Source organism: Portunus trituberculatus, chromosome 50, assembly GCF_017591435.1.
Source record: "Portunus trituberculatus isolate SZX2019 chromosome 50, ASM1759143v1, whole genome shotgun sequence".
Classification (NCBI taxonomy): Eukaryota; Metazoa; Arthropoda; class Malacostraca; order Decapoda; family Portunidae; genus Portunus; species Portunus trituberculatus.
The window spans coordinates 1,759,157-1,779,595 of NC_059304.1; the positions used below are offsets into that span (position 1 = coordinate 1,759,157).

A 20,439-nucleotide genomic window follows, 5' to 3' on the forward strand; every position below is an offset into this window, starting at 1 on the left:
CACAAAGCTGTATCGGACATATTTCCCTTGATTATTGTAGTCATCTGGGAAATGATCTAGTAGTGTAATTATAGTTTTATTGTCTTAAAATATATTTTTTGTACATTAGGAGGAAAGAAGCTTCTCAATTTCAAAGAGAAGCAAAGGTTGTCAGTAATGTTTAAAAAATAAGGCCTTTAGTTTCTTTATTTGTGAAAATAAGACACCTCCTTAGATGTGCAGAAAAGGATTGGATAAATTCATATAACAAATATTGCTTTCATTGTAAACACTGTGACTGGTTAACCTGATACCCAGTCTTCAAATGGTATAAGATCACTTTCCATCACATTTTGGTCTATTCAACCAATGAGATTAAATAATTTTCCTGATACCAATGCAAAGTTACTTAGATTTATTATTATTACCCATATCAAACATAAATTACCTAAATAACAATATGGAAACCCCTTTAATAGACAAACTGATACTTCCTACACGTTAAATGTTGAAAAAAAATTAATAGAGTATATCAAATTATATGTATAATTTTAATACCAGAGGTTAGGAGCACATTGAATGCTGAAAAAATTTAAAACAAAAGAAAAGAAAAGAAAAATATTGGAAAGCCAAATACACAGTGAGGAGCTGCAGCTTCATAATCCACAAAGTGTACTGCAGCAGCTTCGCATGCCGCAATAGCTTCCCTCACTGAAAAGTGCTGCAGCAGCTTCATTCACTAATAAAGCTGGGTTCTCACAGACTGCCGTTGCTGCCTCTGACATCACAAACGGTGAGCTAGATATGAATCAAGACTCATAATAATGGCTGTCTTGCTGTTGGAGATTAAATAAATTCAACTTTGATAGAGAAACAGCAATGGTGTTGTCATATTATCAATGGTGTTGGATATCCTTGATATCATGAAAACATGAAATATTACAATTTCTACTGAGAAAGGAGTAAGATATCATAATAAATTTTAAAAAATACGGCTGGGCAACTTCGTCTTCAGAATTACTCAATAATAACAAAATAGCAGAGTTCTTCTTTTTTTCCATCTCATTTTGGTGTAGCCTATGTGTGGGTGATGGGCTGATGTGACACCATTGCCCTGTGATGGAGTTTCACCTCTTCTGAAGCTGATGGCCATCATGTCTGTGACGTCACAGATGGCAATGGCATTGACAGTGATGGGCTAGTGTGAACCAGGCCTAGGAGTGCTGCTACAGCTTCATTCACCAATACTAACAGTTTGCAGAGAACACAAAGAGACGGCTTTCTATCACACAAACACAACATTCATTTACTAACCTCTAAATATAGAAATACAAAACACTAAAAAAGATAATTGTTTTTTTTAAATTGTCATTATGCTTCAATGAAAATTTAGCAATTACATGTAATATACTTATAAAAAGTAAAAATACCCAAAATATGTTTTGGTAAAGTACCCAGTAACAAGGCGGTGCTGTCCGAATTACAGGATAGGCATACAAATGATAAGATGAATTTTATGTGAACAAGTTGGGCAAATAATCAGTTGTACGATAAGCGAAGTAGACAAATGGCTAGGTTCCACTGTATTATGTAACATGGTAAAAAACAAACAAACAAATAAACAAATCTTAAATGCAGTTCTGAGAATACAAAAAAGAATACAACCTGAAGGAAAAACTGTGGATAGTAACACTGACTAAACCATCTGTGAAATACTGTTGCTGGATGGCACCATGCAGCCTCACTGTACCAGACTTGCTGCATTGACAAGAGGCTTTACTCACCCACAACACAGTAGGCATTCCTATACATGAACATGAGTATTTAGAAAAGCTTGTTGGAAAAGATGGTGGTATTTGGGTCTTTTCAGTGTTTGAATTGATATACTTCAATGGCAATTTTGCAGTTGTTAAAAATTTAGAGATTTTAAAGCTACATGTGCAATAAGCAGCTATTATCACACTTCAAATTCCATAGAGTAACATCAGATGAATGTTGAAAATAAATTCCTAATACATGAGCTGTTATAGCCCAATGGTGTAGGCACGGCCATTCGGGTTGTGGATAGAGATGATCTGAGGAGCAGTGATGCACCACTCATACCACACGTTCTTCCTGTTCGTGCAACGCCAGAAGTGCACCTCCATGATGTCCCCCTGATGCACTCCCACTGGTTCCTGCAAGATAAGGTTATGCATGCTAAGATCTGCCCTCTATGGTACAGATAATTAACCCTTTCCTTACCACAGCCATTTGCCAATGTAAACAAAGCATACCCTTCCCATACCTCATCATCTTTACCTGTGCGTGCATGTGCTTCATGCCAAGGCAGAATGGGGAGTTTTCAGAACTAATCCACCAAATATCAGCGCTGCTACATATCCCCTACTGACGTGAGCTAAACTATTGATGCATCAAATCCCAGGTGCATACAGATGCATAGAACATTGATTATTATAATACTGTTGACATTCTGTATCGACTTTTAAATATTCTGTATGAATAATTTTGGGAGAAGTTGGTCAAAACAGAAATATTTTTTTGTGATTATCATCTTGTGATACTGCCATCAATATCTTAAATATGGCATATTACAAGTCTAAAATCTATTGATTTGGACAATAAAAAAGGTAAAAACTTTGAGTGTACTATATAGTATGACCCAGCTTACTCAGTAACATTGTGATATATGGATATAGTTATTTTCGTGGGAATTTTAGCATCTCTTTCACAAGTCAAGATCAAGATCAAGACGTGGCAAAACAGTCGAGCATGGAACGAGGATACAACAGGACTACTGAAGAGCGAGGAGAAACAAATATGAGAAGCTTTCCTTCTCCTCCCGGCATAGTGGCTTGGACATTACAACAGGAATGAACTATTTGTCCAACAATGTGTTTGTTAAGTTAAACAGGTGGCCAGCCAAGGTTGGGTTACACAGTAACACTCTTGTCAGGATACTCAAATTGCTTATTCTTATTTAGAGTTGTTGTTTCTATATACAGGCAACCCATGCTTAACTACTATCTGCTCATATAACGAACACCAAACTTGCTTTAATAAAATTATATCTTGGAAAGTTTTTCCAAGTTTGAAAGCCTTGCCGTATCACGCAAGCCGACAAGCTTTTGAATACACCAGCGCCTCTCGTGGACATAATGCGCACCACTCACTCCCCTACCCTTCCCCACTTTTAGTTAAAAACAATAACAGAGTCCAGCAGCAGATCATCTTTCCTGGCTCAACATGCCACCAAAACACCCTGCAACCAGCCCTGCAATGTCGCCTAGCGTTGCTAAGACCACGAAGTCTCTTACTCTCGAAGTGAAGCTGGATATTATTCACACACACACGAGGCGAGAAAACTAATAGCATTGCTCACCACCATGGCTTGACTCCATCTACTGTCTCTACTATCTTCAAGTCAGCAGACTCTATTAAGAAGGTTGGTGAGACCGTATCTTCCTAGCAAGCTAAAAGAACCACCCAAACTTGACTCAGCAATGAATAAAATGGAAAGCCTTGTGAAAATGTGGTACATAAGTTTTGTATGCAGTACAATGATGCATCCTTTGTTTACATTCCATAGGTTGTAGGCTAGCGTTTTTCCCGCTCCACTCTCCCTCCCTTCATTAATCTAAGATCATCAACATTATAAAGTTACTTACATACATACATCAGTGTACATTATAATGACTTAGTCTTAAATCAAACTGCTTAAATGTTTAACTTCATAATTTTTACTTTCATTAAACCTTTTACTGTACTATGATGCACTCTCGCTTTGTTTACTTTCAATAGAAGTTCAAGTCAGGGGTCAAACTTGTTATAATTGGTTTGCTGAATGAAAATTCACGCAACGAACGGTTTTTAGGAATGTAACCTGTTCGTTAAGCGGGGCTTGCCTGTACTAGTAAGTTGATATGTGTAGTTTGGACTTTTAAGTGACAACATGTTGTCTTCATGTTTACTGTCAACAGGATTAATGCACTTTTTATCAAGGGTGTACTCTTTAAGAAATTTGGAAATGACCAAATAAGCCTCAATGCAAATTCAATAGAAAGTCAACCGATATACATTTGTTCATAATATGAGTTTGATTTTGCCTGTGTTACTACTTAGAAGGAATAACGTAGAAAAATGTTATATCGACTTATTGCATCTTTATGTTTATAGAATGACACTCTGGTGGGTGGGCTTTCAGATAGGAGATACCCCAAAAGGTATCCTCTTTAGCCCATAAATTCCCGTGAACAGCCCACATGAAGGAAAAAAAAAAAAAAAAAAAACTATTCTAGAGTAGAAACTCAGTAAATTTATTACACAAGACCGACCTTTTCTACAACCAAATTAGCTATTTGATATTAATTTGTTGTCTTCAAGGAACTCAATCCATTGTTTCTTTATTACTCTTTCACACATCTTGCATATTACACTAGTTAATGATACCGGTCTGTAATTTAAAGGTTCTTCCTTCCTTCTGCTCTTATATATGGGAACCACCTCAGCTCTTTTCCATTCTACTGGTACTGTTCCATTTTCTATTGAGCATTTTATGATGTATATAGGACTTGCTAGTTCTTCCCTACATTCTTTCAGTATTCTGCCTGAGACTTCATCTGCTCCCATTGCCTTCTCTTCATCCAATTCCTTCATCATCTCTTTTATTTCAAGCTTGGTTACTTTAATCTCTTTCATATAGACAATCTCTCTATTACCCTGTGGCCTTTCAAATTTGGATTCCTTAGTAAAGACCTCCTGAAATTTACTATTTAACAGTTCTGCCATACTTTTTGGGTCTTCCACCATCCCGTTCTCTTCTTTTAACCTTTCTATTGTTTCTTTTTGCCTAATTTTTCCATTTATGAATCTGTAGAACAATTTCGGTTGCTCCTTACATTTTTCGACAATGTCCTTTTCATAGTTCCTTTCCTCATCCTTCCTCACCTTAACATATACATTTCTCGCTACCTTGAAGTTTTCCTTATTTCTGGATTTCTATTTCTCCTCCACCTTTTCCATGCTCCATCTCTTTCTCCTTTGCCCTAGCACACCTTGCATTAAACCAATCTTTCTTTCCTTCTTCTTTAGGTCTATATTTGGGACATATTCCTGACTCCTGTTTTGTATATTTCCAAAATAAGTTATATTTCTCTTGCATCTCTGAGTTTTCCATCTCGTCCCAGTTAACATTTTAGAAATAGTTCTTGAGGTTCTCAATATCAGTCTTTCTGTAATTTAATTGGTCTCCTTTGTATGATTCGTCTTTATCTTCCTTTCCCTCTTCTATATCCATTTCTAATATTACATGGTCACTCTTTCCCATTTGGCACTTATATCTTATATCATCGTTCATTTGTATACCCCTTGTAAAAACCAGGTCCAATCTCGCCAGCTTGTCGTTTCCTCTGAATCTTGTGTTTTCCTTTACTCTTTGGTTCATCATATTATCTATCATAAGATTCAGAAATCTTTCTCCCCAGGCTTCTTCCCCCATACCACTTTCAAAATTTTCCCAGTCCACCTCCCTACAGTTGAAATCTCCTACTAATATCCCTTTTCTCCTTTCTTTAATGACTGTGTGTGTGTGTGTGTGTGTGTGTGTGTGTGTGTGTGTGTGTGTGTGTGTGTGTGTGTGTGTGTGTGTGTGTGTGTGTATTTACCTAGTTGTAGTTTTACAGGGCCTGGGCTTTATGCTCGTGTGGTCCCGTCTCCATATCTACACTTATCCAATTTTTCTTTAAAACTATGTACACTCTTTGCTGACACCACTTCCTCACTCAAACTGTTCCAAGTCTCAACACATCTTTGCGGAAACTAAATTTTTAACATCTCTCAGACATCGTCCCTTCCTTAGTTTCTTACTATGCGATCTTGTGCTTCTAAAGTCATATTCTTCTCTCAGGATCAGTTTCTCATTATCCACTTCATCCATTCCGTTAATCAATTTATAAACTTGTATCAGATCCTCTCTCTCTTCTCTGCTCCAAGGTTGGTAGATCCATTGCCTTTAGTCTCTCCTCATATGCCATCCCTTTAAATTCTGGAACCATTCTTGTAGCCATTTTTGTAGTCTCTCTAATTTTCTTATGTGTTTCTTTTTATGGGAGTCCACACAACTCCTGCATATTCCAATCTAGGTCTTATTTTAGTACTTATCAATTTCTTCATCATTTCCTTGTCCATATAGTGAAATGCTACTCCAATATTCCTTAGCAAATTATCGTCTCTCTGAAAATTCTATCAATATGGCTTACCGGTTGATTATTTTCTTCCATTGTCACTCCCAAGTCCTTTTCCTTTTTTACTTTTTCTAGTTCTACTCCATCTCCCATCTTATAGATTCCCACTGGTCGTCTTTCACTTTTCCCATTTCCATGACATGGCTTTTGTCCACATTGAATTCCATCTCCCATTTTTTGCTCCATTTCCAGATCTTGTTTAAGTCTTCCTGTAGTATTTCACAATCCTCTTTTTGTTTAATGACTCTGCACAGTTTCGCATCGTCCGCAAACAGATTTATGTAGCTGTTCACTCCTCTGGCATGTCATTTATATATACGAGAAAAAGTATTGGTGCCAATACTGACCCTGTGGCACTCCGCTGTCTACTGTTCTCCACTTGGACTTCATATCTTTAACTATCGTCCTTATTTCTCTCCCCTTAAGTAATTCTTCATCCATCTCAATGTGCTTCCTTTTAAGCCACCCTTCTCCTCTAACTTCCATAGTAATCTTTCATGTGGCACTTTATCAAAAGCCTTTTTTAGATCTAAATAAATACAGTCAACCCATCCCTCTCTCTTGTACTTTATCAACTATTCTAGAGTAGAAACTCAATAAATTTGTCACACATGACCGACCTTTTCTAAAACCAAATTGGCTATTTGATAATATTTTGTTGTCTTCAAGAAACTCAATCCATTGCTTCTTTATTACTTTTTCACACATCTTGCATATTACACTAGTTAGTGATACCGGTCTGTAATTTAAAGGTTCTTCCTTCCTTCGCTCTTATATATGGGAACCACCTCAGCTCTTTTCCACTCCACTGGCACTGTTCCATTTTCTATTGAGCATTTTATGATGTTGTATATTGGACTTGCTAGTTCTTCCCTACATTCTTTCAGTATTCTGCCTGAGACTTCATCCGGTCCCATTGCCTTTTCCTCATCCAATTCCGTCATCAACTTTTTATTTCAAGCTTGGTTACTTTAATCTCTTTCATATAGACAGTCTCTCTATTACCCTGTGGTCTTTCAAATTTGGATTCCTTAGTAAAGACCTCATGAAATTTACTATTTAACAGTTCTGCCATACTTTTGGGTCTTCCACCATTCCGTTTTCTCCTTTTAACCTTTCTATTGTTTCTTTTGTCTTATTTTTCCATTTATGAATCTGTAGAACAATTTTGGTTGTTCCTTACATTTTTCGACAATGTCCTTTTCATAGTTCTTTTCTTCTTCCTTTCTCACCTTAGCATATTCATTTCTTGCTGTTTTGAAGTTTTCCTTATTTTCTGGATTTCTGTTTCTTCTCCACCTTTTCCATGCTCCATCTCGTTTCTCCTTTGCCCTAGCACATCTTGCATTAAACCAATCTTTCTTTCCTTCTTCTTTAGGTCTATATTTCGGAACATATTCCCTGACCCCAGTTTTGTATATTTCCAAAAATAAGTTATATTTCTCTTGAACCGTTAATGAGTTTTCCATCTCCTCCCAGTTTACGTTTTAAAATAGTTCTTGAGATTCTCAATATCAGCCTTTCTGTAATTTAATCGGTCTCCTTTGTATGATTCATCTCTATCTTCCTTTCCTTCTTCTATATCCATTTCTAATATTACATGGTCACTCTTTCCCAATGGGCACTTGTATCTTATATCATCGTTAATTGGTATATCCCTTGTAAAAACTAGGTCTAATCTTGCCGGCTCATCGTTTCCTCTGAATCTTGTGTTTTCCTTTACTCTTTGGACCATCAAATTATCTATCATTAGGTTCAGGAATCTATCTCCCAGGCATCTTCCCCATACCACTTTCATAATTTTCCCAGTCTACCTCCTTACAGTTGAAATCTCCTACCAATATCACTTTTCTCCTTTCCTTAATGATTCTTGTAAGACTCCTTATTGTGTCATCTATCATGTCTCTATATTCTTGGTTAGTCCATGAGTTTGTTTTGGTGGCACATATGTTCCAATGATTGTTAACTCCTTTTTGTTAATATGCATCTTAACATACAGTATTTCTGATTTTCCTTCCCAAACTCCACTTGATTTACCACTATCTCCTTCCTTAACATCATCATGACTCCTCCTCCTCCTTTACCCACTCTGTCTCTCCTCCATATATTATACCTTTTATCTATGTCTATTTTTATTGCCTCATTTAACTTTGTTTCCACCAGGCATACAATATCTGGTTCTTCTTTCTTTATGTAATCTCTTAATTCTAATTTACTAGATAAAATCCCATCTATGTTTGTATACATCATTTTAATCTCTTGTTCTTATCATTTTTAGTTAAACTTGCTCCATTTTTTTCTCTTCTTTCTCTTTTATATACCATTTCCTTATCCTGTCTCCTATAATTCTCCAAAAAAATGCCTTCTTCTCCTCCTCTGACCTTTCATTATTTTTTTTCTCTTGCTTCTGCCACCAGTTCATTGTGTCTCTTCCTTTCCTCCTCGTTTCTATTTTTCTTTATATATATATCTTTGCAACCTTCTGTTTCTCTGAGTTTTGTTTTTCTATATAGTACTTCTTCTGCTGCTGCTTGTGATTTTAGTAATATCTTAATTGGTCTCACTGTTCCTTCTTGATATGGTCCCATTCTATGGATTTCTTCTACTTCCTCTTCTAAGTTCTGTCTATCCTCGTCATTCAGATGTTTTAGTAGGTCTTTTACTGATTTCATTTCGTCTTTTTCCCTTCTTGGTCTATATTTAACATTTTTTCTTTCAGTCCAAAAATAATTACACTTTTTTTTTCCGCAATTTCTCTTACTAAATTTTCTTTTTCTTGAGGACTCCTATATTTTGCATATTTTCATCTCTTTCTTTTAACTGTTACTTCTTGAAATGATTTGTCTTTCTTATCTTGAAATACTTCTTGAAATGATTCCTTGTCTTTCTTATCTTGGATTCTCCATGCTTGTACTTCTTTTTTAATCACGTCTTGTACTCTTTCTTCTTCTTTGTTAACTAGATCTTTTAGCTTCTCTTTTTCTTTCTCGGCTTTACCGAGTCCTTCTTCCATCAATTTCTTGTAGTTCGCTATTTGGACTTTTAATTCTTCATTTTCGGTTCTTAGCCTAGTTTCGTTTTCTTCCACTCTTTTATCCTTTCTTTCAATTTCTGGAGCTCTTTATCCTGTTCTTCATTCTCTTTCATTCCCATACTCTCCTTTATCAATTTATCTAATTTACGTTCGATAGTCAAGACTCTATCAAATAGTGAAGTTTGCGCCGTATCAAAGCCTTCAAATTCTCTTTCTCCCTCACCAACATTGTCATCATCAGCTTTCATTCTTTCCCTTGTCACATACCTGCATTTAGATGGAATATCTTTCTCACTCATTATTATTTAACACTGTATTCATGAAAAAAAAAAAGTCCACACTTTTCGGTAGTGAAGATCCCAGGCCACTGCAAACCCAAACAAAGGTAGTGAAGATCAGCTGATTCTCGGGGAGCACTGACACTATTGTCAGTTTCACCATCTCCTATCTCTTTTTCAGGATCATAATCTGAATCATACTCATCCAGAAAGTCTTCCAGTACTGTGTCCTCACTATCTGTCTCATAGTTATGACAGTCCTCATCATTGCTGTTAATTCTAGTAAGAAAGCGAATTATCAGTCTCTCCAAGGTAGACAAATGATGTTCTTGGGTGGACTATGGGAATGATATTCGTACTCTTGAACAAAACAATAATAAATAATAATTGCTTTTAGTTTCTGTGTGACAAATAAATTCTAATATTGATTGGCTAATGGTGTCACTGTGTCACTAGGATGGCTGAAAATAACGCTTCAAGCTACCACATGGGGCTTGAAAAAGACAAAATCCGCACTTAGAGCTTAGCAATACACATTAATGTATTAATGTGGTATGCATGTATCATGGCCAAATTGCACAGTATCATGAGGATGCATCCCTGTGTGATATGCATGTATCACAAAACAGTCTTGCAATAAGGAAGGGATTAATTTTGGTGCATCTAGTTTATAATGTACACATTGCAGCTTCTAAAGTCTGGATAGTGGTCAGCATAAAGGGTCTTGCACTAATTTACTGTATTTGACAACATATAGGATACACCTTCCCCCCCCCCCCCCAAAAAAAAAAAAAAAAATTGAAGTCAAAACTTTGCATATTCTTATCTTTTCCCTGACACTCACTAACATAGATCACAATTAGTACCTCTACCTACCCTGACTGCACGCATCATTATTTTACTGCTGGTATTGTTATTATTACTAGTAATATTACTTTAAAAATTAATTTTCGTAAAAATGAAAGAAATCTAACCTGTGTGGCTGTAATGCATGTCTATAAATATCAGCTGATTGGAACCCTGACTCAATGCCATCTGACAATGATGAGTAATAGCAAGTTCATGATTATCAAGTTGATTGTGAAAGAAAAAGAAGAAAAAAGATAAAAGTTGCTTGTGAAAAAAAGGAAAAATATAGATAAATCAGCAACAACAAAAGAGAAAACATCAGGGGGGGATGGGGAATGGCAAAGGCTATCCCCTACATCCAATCTGATCCGATCATAACAAAACACATCAACACCCTCACCATTATGGCAGCAGGAGGAAAAAGATCAAGCTAAACAATCTCCTACAAATTACAATTAGCAGATTATACCAAGGAGAATGCCAATAGAGCAACAACAAGAGCTTTTAAGCCATCACCTACAGAAAAAAAATTATACATGTCTGACGAGAGAAAGACCAAATGAAGAGAGCAAGGACAGGTAAATATAATATCCATTGTCCAGGCCCACATTGGACAGAACTTGAGGATGGCATTGGTTTTGCAGCAATGTTTTGCTTATATAATGTGGTGCTAGACTGCTTTCAACAGTATATGCTTAAATACATTAAAAACTTTTTCCTAAATTTGAGCTGCTGAAATGGGGGTGTGTCTTATATGCGTCCTATATGCTGTCATATACAATATTTATTTGTCACTCAATCCATACCATAAAACTCTAATTTGCAGCCTAATGCTTAGAAACAGAATGACACCTTTGAATTTTTGGCATATCTTGAGTTTCTTTAGTAAAGCAGATATCTAATTTTTAATGTACTAAGAAATTAGACTGCTTTTGTGACATACTAACTAAAAATAAAAGTTCTATATCAGTAACACTTACCCTGAGAGGAAAGAGTATAGGGAACCAAGAGAACATGCCCTGTGAATGTGTCTCAGGTTTGATGCTCAACATAATATCCTTATATAAGAAGGCCTCAAAGTAACCTCCAAAGCCATGAACAACATTATCTTCTGTGATCTGGAACTGCAGTGACTTGTACCGGGTATTGTCGATCACTTTGGCTGCAGGGGAAAACAAGTCTTGTTAAAACCAGAGGAACAGGTGCTAGTATTTAGATCAGACTGAAGGGGATGCAATGTATAACAGGAAGCAGCTTAACTGGCTACATCCATTCATATTCCTGTATGCAAATACATATATACATAAATACACTCAATCTTTGTTTTTCTGGACCAAATTGTGCAGGCATCAGTCTGGATAATGAAAAAAGTCCAGATAACACAAATGGGCCCTTTGTTTGCCAAATATCACTGCTTGTCTCCTTAGGTTTTTAAGGAAATGCAAAATTTTGTCTATTTTGGTTTCTCTAGCCAACTAAACCTAAACAAACTTAATCTAAGTTAACCTAACAGTAATAGCCAAGCGCGCATAAAAAAAAAAGATTTTAGTATACTACCATACGCATCTGTGTCATGCAATGCTGTCTGTGTCCACATTGCCAGCTTCACCATGCACAGTAGCATTAAAAAGTCCATGACAATTGCGAAATCGCTACAGCCACCCATCGCTCCCTGTGAAATTTTCTACATCAATCTTCTATGTCAGCTTCCTAGCTGCTGCAAGGCTCTGAATGCCATGGACATTGATCCCCATTGATCGCTGCTGCAAGGCTCTGAATGCCATGGACATTGATCCCCATTGATCGTTGCTGCAAGGCTCTGAATGCCATGGACATTGATCCCCATTGATCGCTGCTGCAAGGCTCTGAATGCCATGGACATTGATCCCCATTGATCGCTGCTGCACATACTTCATAACTGTGGCATCTATTGCAGCATCTTTTCCAGTCCTTACATTTTTCCTTGGTGCACTTTTATTACTTTTACTTGATGATGCATCCATACAGTATTTGGCAGAATATTCTGCCACCTGATCTTTTGATTTTCTAATGTCCGACAGTTTGCTTGACCACACCATACTACTCACAAGCACTCATAACACTAGTTCCTTCCTATACTTTTCTTATCAATTCCAGCTTTTAAGCCACAATTAGGGCTACTAGCTTATGCTTGACACACTTGCGAGGCATAATTAAGAGTTCTAAGGTACTGAAAAATGCACAAATTCATTAAATTAATCCAGACAAAGCACAGTGTTCATCAGTGTTGGCTTGGTTTACAACCACCTGTTGTCATCTATTGAGTGTTTCTGGAAGTACGTGAGGCGTGTGTTGTTTGAATGAATTTGTTGGCCCTCCGGATTCAAATTAAATTATTATCTGACACTCTGAATAAACCGAAATCCAGATAAATGAGGGTCGAGTGTACATAACACTTCCCATTTAATCAGGGTGGTTTTGATTTAAATTAACTGATTTAAATAAAAAATGAAATATCCTCCATTAGAAAATGTGATCTAGGTCCTGCACTGGTCCTGTAGCAAGTCAGGCACCAGTGAACCATTGCCTTCTTTACAAGAAAATATTAAAAAATGTAAAAAGGAAAGTCGCCCCAGATGAAAGTAATAAGTTCAATGGGGGTATATTTTTTAAATGATCAAGAAAATTATTAAGCAATTTCTTAGCAATATGAATCCAAATCTGAAAATCTACAAATAGAAAAGTTGGCTGCTTTCATCAGTGTTTAATAAACAGGGATAGAGCCTGTTGGCCTGCTCACTGCTGCCTGAGTAGAGTAACCTCCCCCATACTATGCCAAGGATTGCTGGCCTGTGGCTTCTTCACAGTTCACATTCAAATTATATTATTTTGTTTTAGAGTACACTGTTGGTGATTTATCGTTATTTAATACACAATAATGCCAAATGGACACTGTGGAGTGAAAGTGGGAGGAAAAGAGAGCCAGTGTGGCTATCATTTAACAGAATTTCCAAAGGCAAAGGATTTAAAGCAAAATCCCGAAAGTGCAAACAAGAAATTCTGGGGGTAGTGACAAGAATGAAGAGATTCATAGCTGAGATAAGATAGAATAATTAATTAATCTTACTTATGATTTTTAAAGGAAAAACTCATCTTGGGAATGCATAACACTAAGTTATTTCATTTGACATTGGGAGGCAAAAAATAAAAAAAATAAAAAATAAAAATAAATAAAAAAAAAAAATAAAAAAAAATTAAAGAATTTACTTAAATCAAAATATTTTTTTTTATTCTTATTAAAAAATAATATTTCCTCCAACCCTACTTTTTACAAAATGTCACAGGTTGGTCCTGTAACGTTGCAATAGATTTATAAGACAAAGGTCAAAGGAAACCCTTTGAAGGCTACTTAAAGAATGCATAAAACAAGGCTAGCATCCCAGGTAATAAACTTCAAGCATAACTTTCCTATGAATAACAATTCATTATTTCTTTTATGGTTAAAAGCACAATTACCTTTATTTGGATGACTAAAAGTAAAGAGAGGCTGTGATGGTGCCAGTTCCTTCTTATTGTGAAGATAAACAACATATGGAGTCTCAAAGTGAGCTAGGAAGTGCTTGTCCTTCTCCCGGCAATTTCTGATCTCGTTGTACAACTTGGGAGACTGAAGGGGACTGAGGTAGGACGTGTAACTGCTGGGAATGCTGATGCCGTCCTCTGTGCCAAACAACACATTAACATGTTATTCAAACACAAACATGAAAAGTTATCTTTAGCACATATACTAATTGCATATATAAAACATGAAAAATTATTTACTGTATGTTCTTGCTCTAAAATATATGATTTACCTTTGAGAAATTTTTGTGCACCATCCAGACATTCTGGTGAGAGTTCATTGTCACCAAATGAGCCTAATAACTCAGACACGATAATGTCAGCCTTCTCCGGTGCATCCCACTCCCTCATGTCACACGACACAACCGTTACCTGAGCCATGGGATTAAAATCAATACCTTCTACACCTACTTTGAGATCAAGATACTGAAGACTGATAATTGGGGGTCATTTTCCCTCAAAAAACAAAACCCACAGGCAAGATGTCATTAAGTAGAAGACGTGGAAAGGGTGGCACAATTATGTTGGAAGCAGGAAACCTATAATCTAGAGATCTGAGAAGGGAAGCACTACAGGTACATAAAACATAGAAAAATAATCACACAATGAGCATGAGATAAGAAAACAAAAACAACCTCTAATGACTGAAAAAAAAAAAAAAAAAAAAAAAAAAATGCATTCACAATATGTTGGACAAGAAGGGCAAGGAATAAATTGCTATGCATAACAATAAAAGGTAGCAACATTCATGGAATCCAACACAAGAACTGTCAAATGCCAAATTCAAATTATAGATTCAGTATTTATAGAATTTCTCATGAAAAAAGTCCTATTTATACAAATGTTAAAATAATACTCTATTATTTAACAAAATTATCTTTTAAACTACTGCTGTGCATTCAATCCATCATGACAATTATAAAATCATCAGAAAGAAAATAAGAGCAAGGCCTTATAACTTTTACATAAAAACAACAAATAGAAGCAAAGAATAAATTGTAAATAATGATGACATAGTTATGATGAGATGAGAACAAGTAGTAATGAATGTTGGCTACCTGGTCCCCCCAGTCCTCATCTTGCTGGGCCTGAAGTGTTACAACAGCATTGGGGTTCTTCTCTACAGCATACACCTTGATCATCCTACGAGCTGCCCGGGCCGCTGCCAGTGCTCGCCTAACCAAGGGTCCACGGCCAGCACCTACCACCATTAGTACTCTGTTGGGGGCAGCAGGTTATGAATAAATACACGTACACATACTAAGGCTGTCTCTTCCAAAAAGGATACATACACTTATCCATACACCAGTAAAATGTTGACAAACAAGTATAGTAAGTCCTTGTTATACGTTACATATGCGTTCCTGAAAACCTTACCGTAAATCGAAATTACCGTATACCAAACCCATTATAACATGTAATAATAGGGAATGTGTTCCAGCATGTCAAAAGTCACCCCTACAGAAATGAAAATACATGAAAATAGTCATATAAAAAAAAACATGTAAGTACTGCACAAAAGAAATAAACAGAAAATTTCACTAGCCACATATTCTATCAGATGATGTCCCTCCTGAGGCTAAGGGACAGTAGGGATTTCAGCCCTTACTCATCTTCCACTGAGTGGGCAGACGAGGATGAGACGTCGTCATCTGCACTGTTGGAAGCAGATGTGGAAGGGCCAGCTGTAGCAGGGTCAGCACGTTTCACTGGTTTGAAGAAAGAGGATATGGAGGAAGGGCCAGCTGTAGAACCGTCGGCAGCACATGTGGAAGGGCCAGCTGTAGCAGGGTCGACAGGTGTGACAGGGACGGCATGTCTGACTGGCTTGAAGAACGAGTAGATGGAGGACTGTTTGGTTTTTCGTTTTTTTCATCATAGATTTCTTGATAAATCTTGATGCTTTTCTCTACGTCATAAGCCACATTGTTACTCTTGGCAGGATTTGGGTCACGCTCCTTCAGGGTTTCCAGAGCTTTTCGATACCACCGAAACATTTTCCAAGAGTTTTGATGTCCACGCCACGCACAGGTTCTTCCTCATCTCCCTCTTTTTCTGCTTCCTGTGATGCCTTGTCTAGCTCTATAAGTTCATCATTTCAGAGAAGTTCAGCATGGCTTTCTAAAAGATCTTGAACATCATCATCATCAGCTTCATCGAAGCCAGCCCTATGGCACAGATTTACTATGTCATCTTCAGCGAAGCTTGGGAAGTCATGCGCATATTCTGGCCATACTTTATTCCACGCCAAGTTCATGGTAGACGTCTTCACTTCGTCTCAAGATGACTTGATGCTATCTAAGGCGTGCCTGATGTTATATGACTTCCACCATTCTCTGATAGTGGGTTTGCCAGACCCATCTGTGCCCTTTGTCAGTTGCTGCATGGTTCGCTGCTGGTATTAGGCTTTAAATGTTTGCCATGATTATTATGAATATATTTGTGCTTACAATAGGGCCTTTAATATTCCATTTATTCATCTAATTAGTAATGCATGTAAGTAATATGTAATGCAGTAAAAAAAGGGGGAGGGGAAGAGATAACAGGCTCTAAGGGTGGTCAAGTTAAGGTCAGTACTGTGAGTGGTGGGGAGGTGTGGCATGGATGACGTCATCACGCCTGCTACCCTGCACTGGGCCCTCTCGGATGACATGAGCGGATACCATATCTGTGAATTTTTCTTACCGCATATCGGATCAAGGGTAGTAATTTCCAAATACCGTAACTGTGAATTTACCGAATAAAGAACTACCGTATAACGAGGACTTACTGTATTATGTTAGCCATAATTAGTATTTCAAATATGTTACTAAAATTTCACACAAGGTTTGAAGAAAGATTATAAAGTTTGTGATGTTTATGGCTAATGAGTAAACGAGACAACTGACTTACATTTGTTTGGTATCTTTCTCCTCCTCAGGAACCCTGTCAGAGATGGCTAAGTACATTGCTCGTTCATACTCTCGATATTTGACAGGATCTTTCTCAAATACTTCATATGTCTGAGACTCTAAATTGTCCATTAAAGGCTGTAGAGGACACTGCAGGTAATCCTCATATCCTCGAGCAAAATCTGTCAACGGATCGGCTTCTACCTGTGTCTGAAAGCAAAGGATGTATTAAACATATTTTACCAACACATAAACCTTAATTAGAATTTTTTATAGGAAATACAGAAGGGAATTAATAGCTATATTTCTAGATGGACTGCTTAGGAAGTTGTGATGGAATCAACAAAAGTAATAAAATGTGTAATATTAAGTTCAGTGTCCTGTTAATCTACAATTCCCACCAATCATATTACTCTTACTTTAACATTTGTCATTAAGAACAAAGGATCCAGTACCAAAAACAAATAAATCATTGTTATCCATGAACATTATAACAAAGTCAATAAATACAAAATAGCTTGTACATGAATAAGAGTAACAAATCAAATTCCAATATGTACATCAGATTGAAAAACATGATAATCACCCTAGTAATGTAGTCAAGGTATTGCTGATAAAATTTGTAGTGTTGGTGTCTGAGAGGGCCTGTGATGATGAACTGTGCATGGAGCTTCACCAATGACTTGACTAGCTGCTGATGAGCTCTGGACAACACTGGGAAGCCTTTCTTGTTGCTGAGCCAGATGGATGTGGGCAGCACAGCACTCCTCACTGGCTCCCCTAACCACCTGAGGATGGATGTGGTCTTCATTAGCAATGGGAGAACAGGTACAAGTGCAAGAAATAAACTATATGTACCATCCATCCTTGTTCTATCAAAATCCTGCAACAGTGAGTAAAGGAAGGTCACCTGTCAATGACACACTGTTCTGGAAGGTCGGCAGAAACCTCTAATGTCAAGCCAATCTTTTTCTGAATATTGGCTACACTGTGGAACCTGAAAAACAGTAAATATATAAATAGATAAATAAGTAGACACCTAACCTTTCTAAAGAGATGGAAATTATTTTTATTTGTAAATCACATAGCTCTGCATCTTATACAACTGAAGCTTGAAATCAACCCCATTGCCAGAGTGTTTTCACTTACTTGTTCCACCAGCTCCAAGTGTCTATTTCAAATCCATCTCCACTCTGCTTCCTGTCTGAACGGTACTGAGATGCTGCCTCCTCTGGTGCCTGCATGGGAACCCTCACCCACACCTGGAAGTGAATGTTCCTATCAGGCACATTGTAAGGCAGCAGTATTTTCATAAGTGGTAAAAGTTCAAGGTATGGCTACATACTGTATTGTATTCCAAAAATGCATTACCATTCCATGGACAGTGCTAGGTTCAGTCACTCTTTTAGCTCCAGAACTACCATGAAGCACATATGAATCAACTCACTCATAACTGTGATTCCTGATCTTAATTATGATTGTCAAAAATACAGTTAATAATCTTTTCTCACCTGATAACAAACCCCTTGGACAACCTTATTGTGAAATATTCTGGCTATGTTAGTACATCTGTCTGATGTGAGGGAGAAAGTGATGGCTGGCAAACCCAAGTGTGCTGCAAAAGTCAGTTCCTGATTGAGAGTTTCTTCACTGTTCATACGGAGGCTGCTGACAGAAGACTCTAGATTCAGGATGGACGCCATTGTTAGCTTGCCAACAATCAGACTATTCCATTCTGCAATACAATTTAGTGTGCAATAATAACCTACTCACTTCACTATGCTGCTGCTGGACACATGCAACTCCCTGTCTTATCTATATAAGATAAATGACATAGGTAGTATGTATAAAAAACATGATAGAGGAACAATATTATATCAATAAATCTAATTAAACATGATGGAATAATGAGTTTTTATTAATATTGATTTACTTCCATAAAACCAGATTTAGGAACTGAAAAGTAATAACTGCTCAATAACTTGCTTGGCTCATCTAATCAATAATAAGAGTATGAAATATGATCTACAGGTATGCTGCTGACCTGAGCTGCTGAGGAGAAGGTCTGACCGTGTGAAGGCTCCTTGCCTTGCTTTGGCCTTGCCTTCCACATGCTCCCGTGTGAAGCGAGGGTGGGCAAGGGGAACGGAAATGAAGTCATATCTGAAACAATTGACAGAAACATCCATGCATTATTAAGACTACAAAATTACCTCTCATCTCATCTGAAGGAATGCAAATGCCACATAGAAAATAAAGTATTATGAAAATTAAGTGTCAAAATACATGGCAGTGGTAATGTAGCCTGTCAAAAGAGAATAGGTTCTAGGAATATTATGCCGGCACTCACTATTGATATTTCATGATGCCCTGCCTCACTTAAGAAAAACAAGTAAGTGATATGGCACACAACCTAAGACATTCCTTACAGTAAGGGAAACCAAGCATTTGCTTGGGGCCCCAAAATTGACCTTGAAAGCACAGGCCCCACGAGTTCCAACCGATTTAATGCAATCAGTCACTGCACACAGCTTTTCTGAGACAAAGTGCAGACCTCATGAATTTGGCTATCTGAAATACCCTGAAGGGGCCCACTGAGTCAAACTCGCCACTTCCCATCTTCCACTAACTTGTCACTGATGGCCCCCATACAATTTTCTTGCTTAGGGCCCCTGGGGAACCTTGGAACGCCACTGCACTGCACACAACAGTGCTGTTTCTTATAATACTGGACCAGATATATTCACCCACACATGCACAGTACTTCGAATTTGCAGAAATACCATTGTAATACTTAAAGACTAAAGAAAGATCATGAAAACGATGCCAAAGCATAATGAACCGTACATCATTGACAAAATACAATTTTTTCCTCCATGGCAAGGTGACACACCAATGTTAGCAACCACCACCGGGGCAGGCAGCGCGGGGCCGGCTTAACACAGGCTGTCCACAACACACAGTAGGTTACGGCTGTGTGGCTCACCCGGCATCCCTGCCATGCCCAGAGTCGCCTGTTGGATGGTGCCCTGTGTGGTGTTAATGCAGGGCAGGGCGGCTCCCTTGCCCACATGTTCCCTCCACACGCTGGTCTGGCCTCGCCCGTCACGTGCCACCTGTCACACTCTCGCCAACTGCGTCACTTAAGAGTGGCTGGAGAGGTCTGTACTCTGCTTACCCTGATTTGGAGGACTCCTGCAAGGCATGACTGAGCTCGTGCACGATGGGGTACTCGAGGCCACACGAAACACGGCCCGCCGCCATCATGTAAACAACCCGCCAGTCACCACCACCACCACTACCGCAACCACCATCACCGCCTCACTCCGTATTGATTTCCCACACCCCTATTTCCTGATCCACCTGACTTCTTCAAAATATTACCAAACCATCCTTAGTATTTTTATGGGCATATAGATTACCTTTGGGATGTATGAAAGGTTATGAGAAATAATTTGGAATTGTATATAAATCAAAGGAAAATGTGCAGCTTGATGTTTGCTATCAATGATTATAGTGTAACATTTTCATAACTTAGTAACAATATTCTGAAGTCAGGAAGGAAA

General features: G+C 37.7%; 1 protein-coding gene across 4 annotated transcripts; it reads right to left on the bottom strand.

Moving 5' to 3' along the window:
* Nucleotides 1-63: 63 nt before the first annotated feature.
* On the bottom strand, nucleotides 64-20,207 carry LOC123499596 (protein arginine N-methyltransferase 5-like). 4 transcript variants are annotated; one of them, XM_045247858.1, is made up of 12 exons: nucleotides 20,052-20,207; nucleotides 18,918-19,036; nucleotides 18,385-18,608; nucleotides 18,023-18,135; nucleotides 17,784-17,870; nucleotides 17,460-17,661; nucleotides 16,875-17,077; nucleotides 15,041-15,200; nucleotides 14,216-14,354; nucleotides 13,878-14,081; nucleotides 11,363-11,544; nucleotides 64-2,156 (listed from the first exon to the last, which is right to left on the bottom strand). In XM_045247858.1, exons 1-12 carry the CDS (start codon nucleotides 20,138-20,140, stop codon nucleotides 2,004-2,006), a joined length of 1,875 nt encoding a protein of 624 aa, XP_045103793.1. In that variant the 5' UTR covers nucleotides 20,141-20,207; the 3' UTR covers nucleotides 64-2,003. The 4 variants fall into 4 exon arrangements, with proteins under 4 accessions (XP_045103793.1, XP_045103792.1, XP_045103795.1 ...); XM_045247857.1 differs by having other exon boundaries at nucleotides 16,875-17,083; XM_045247860.1 differs by lacking the exon at nucleotides 20,052-20,207 and adding an exon at nucleotides 19,860-19,985 and having other exon boundaries at nucleotides 16,875-17,083.
* Nucleotides 20,208-20,439: the final 232 nt, after the last annotated feature.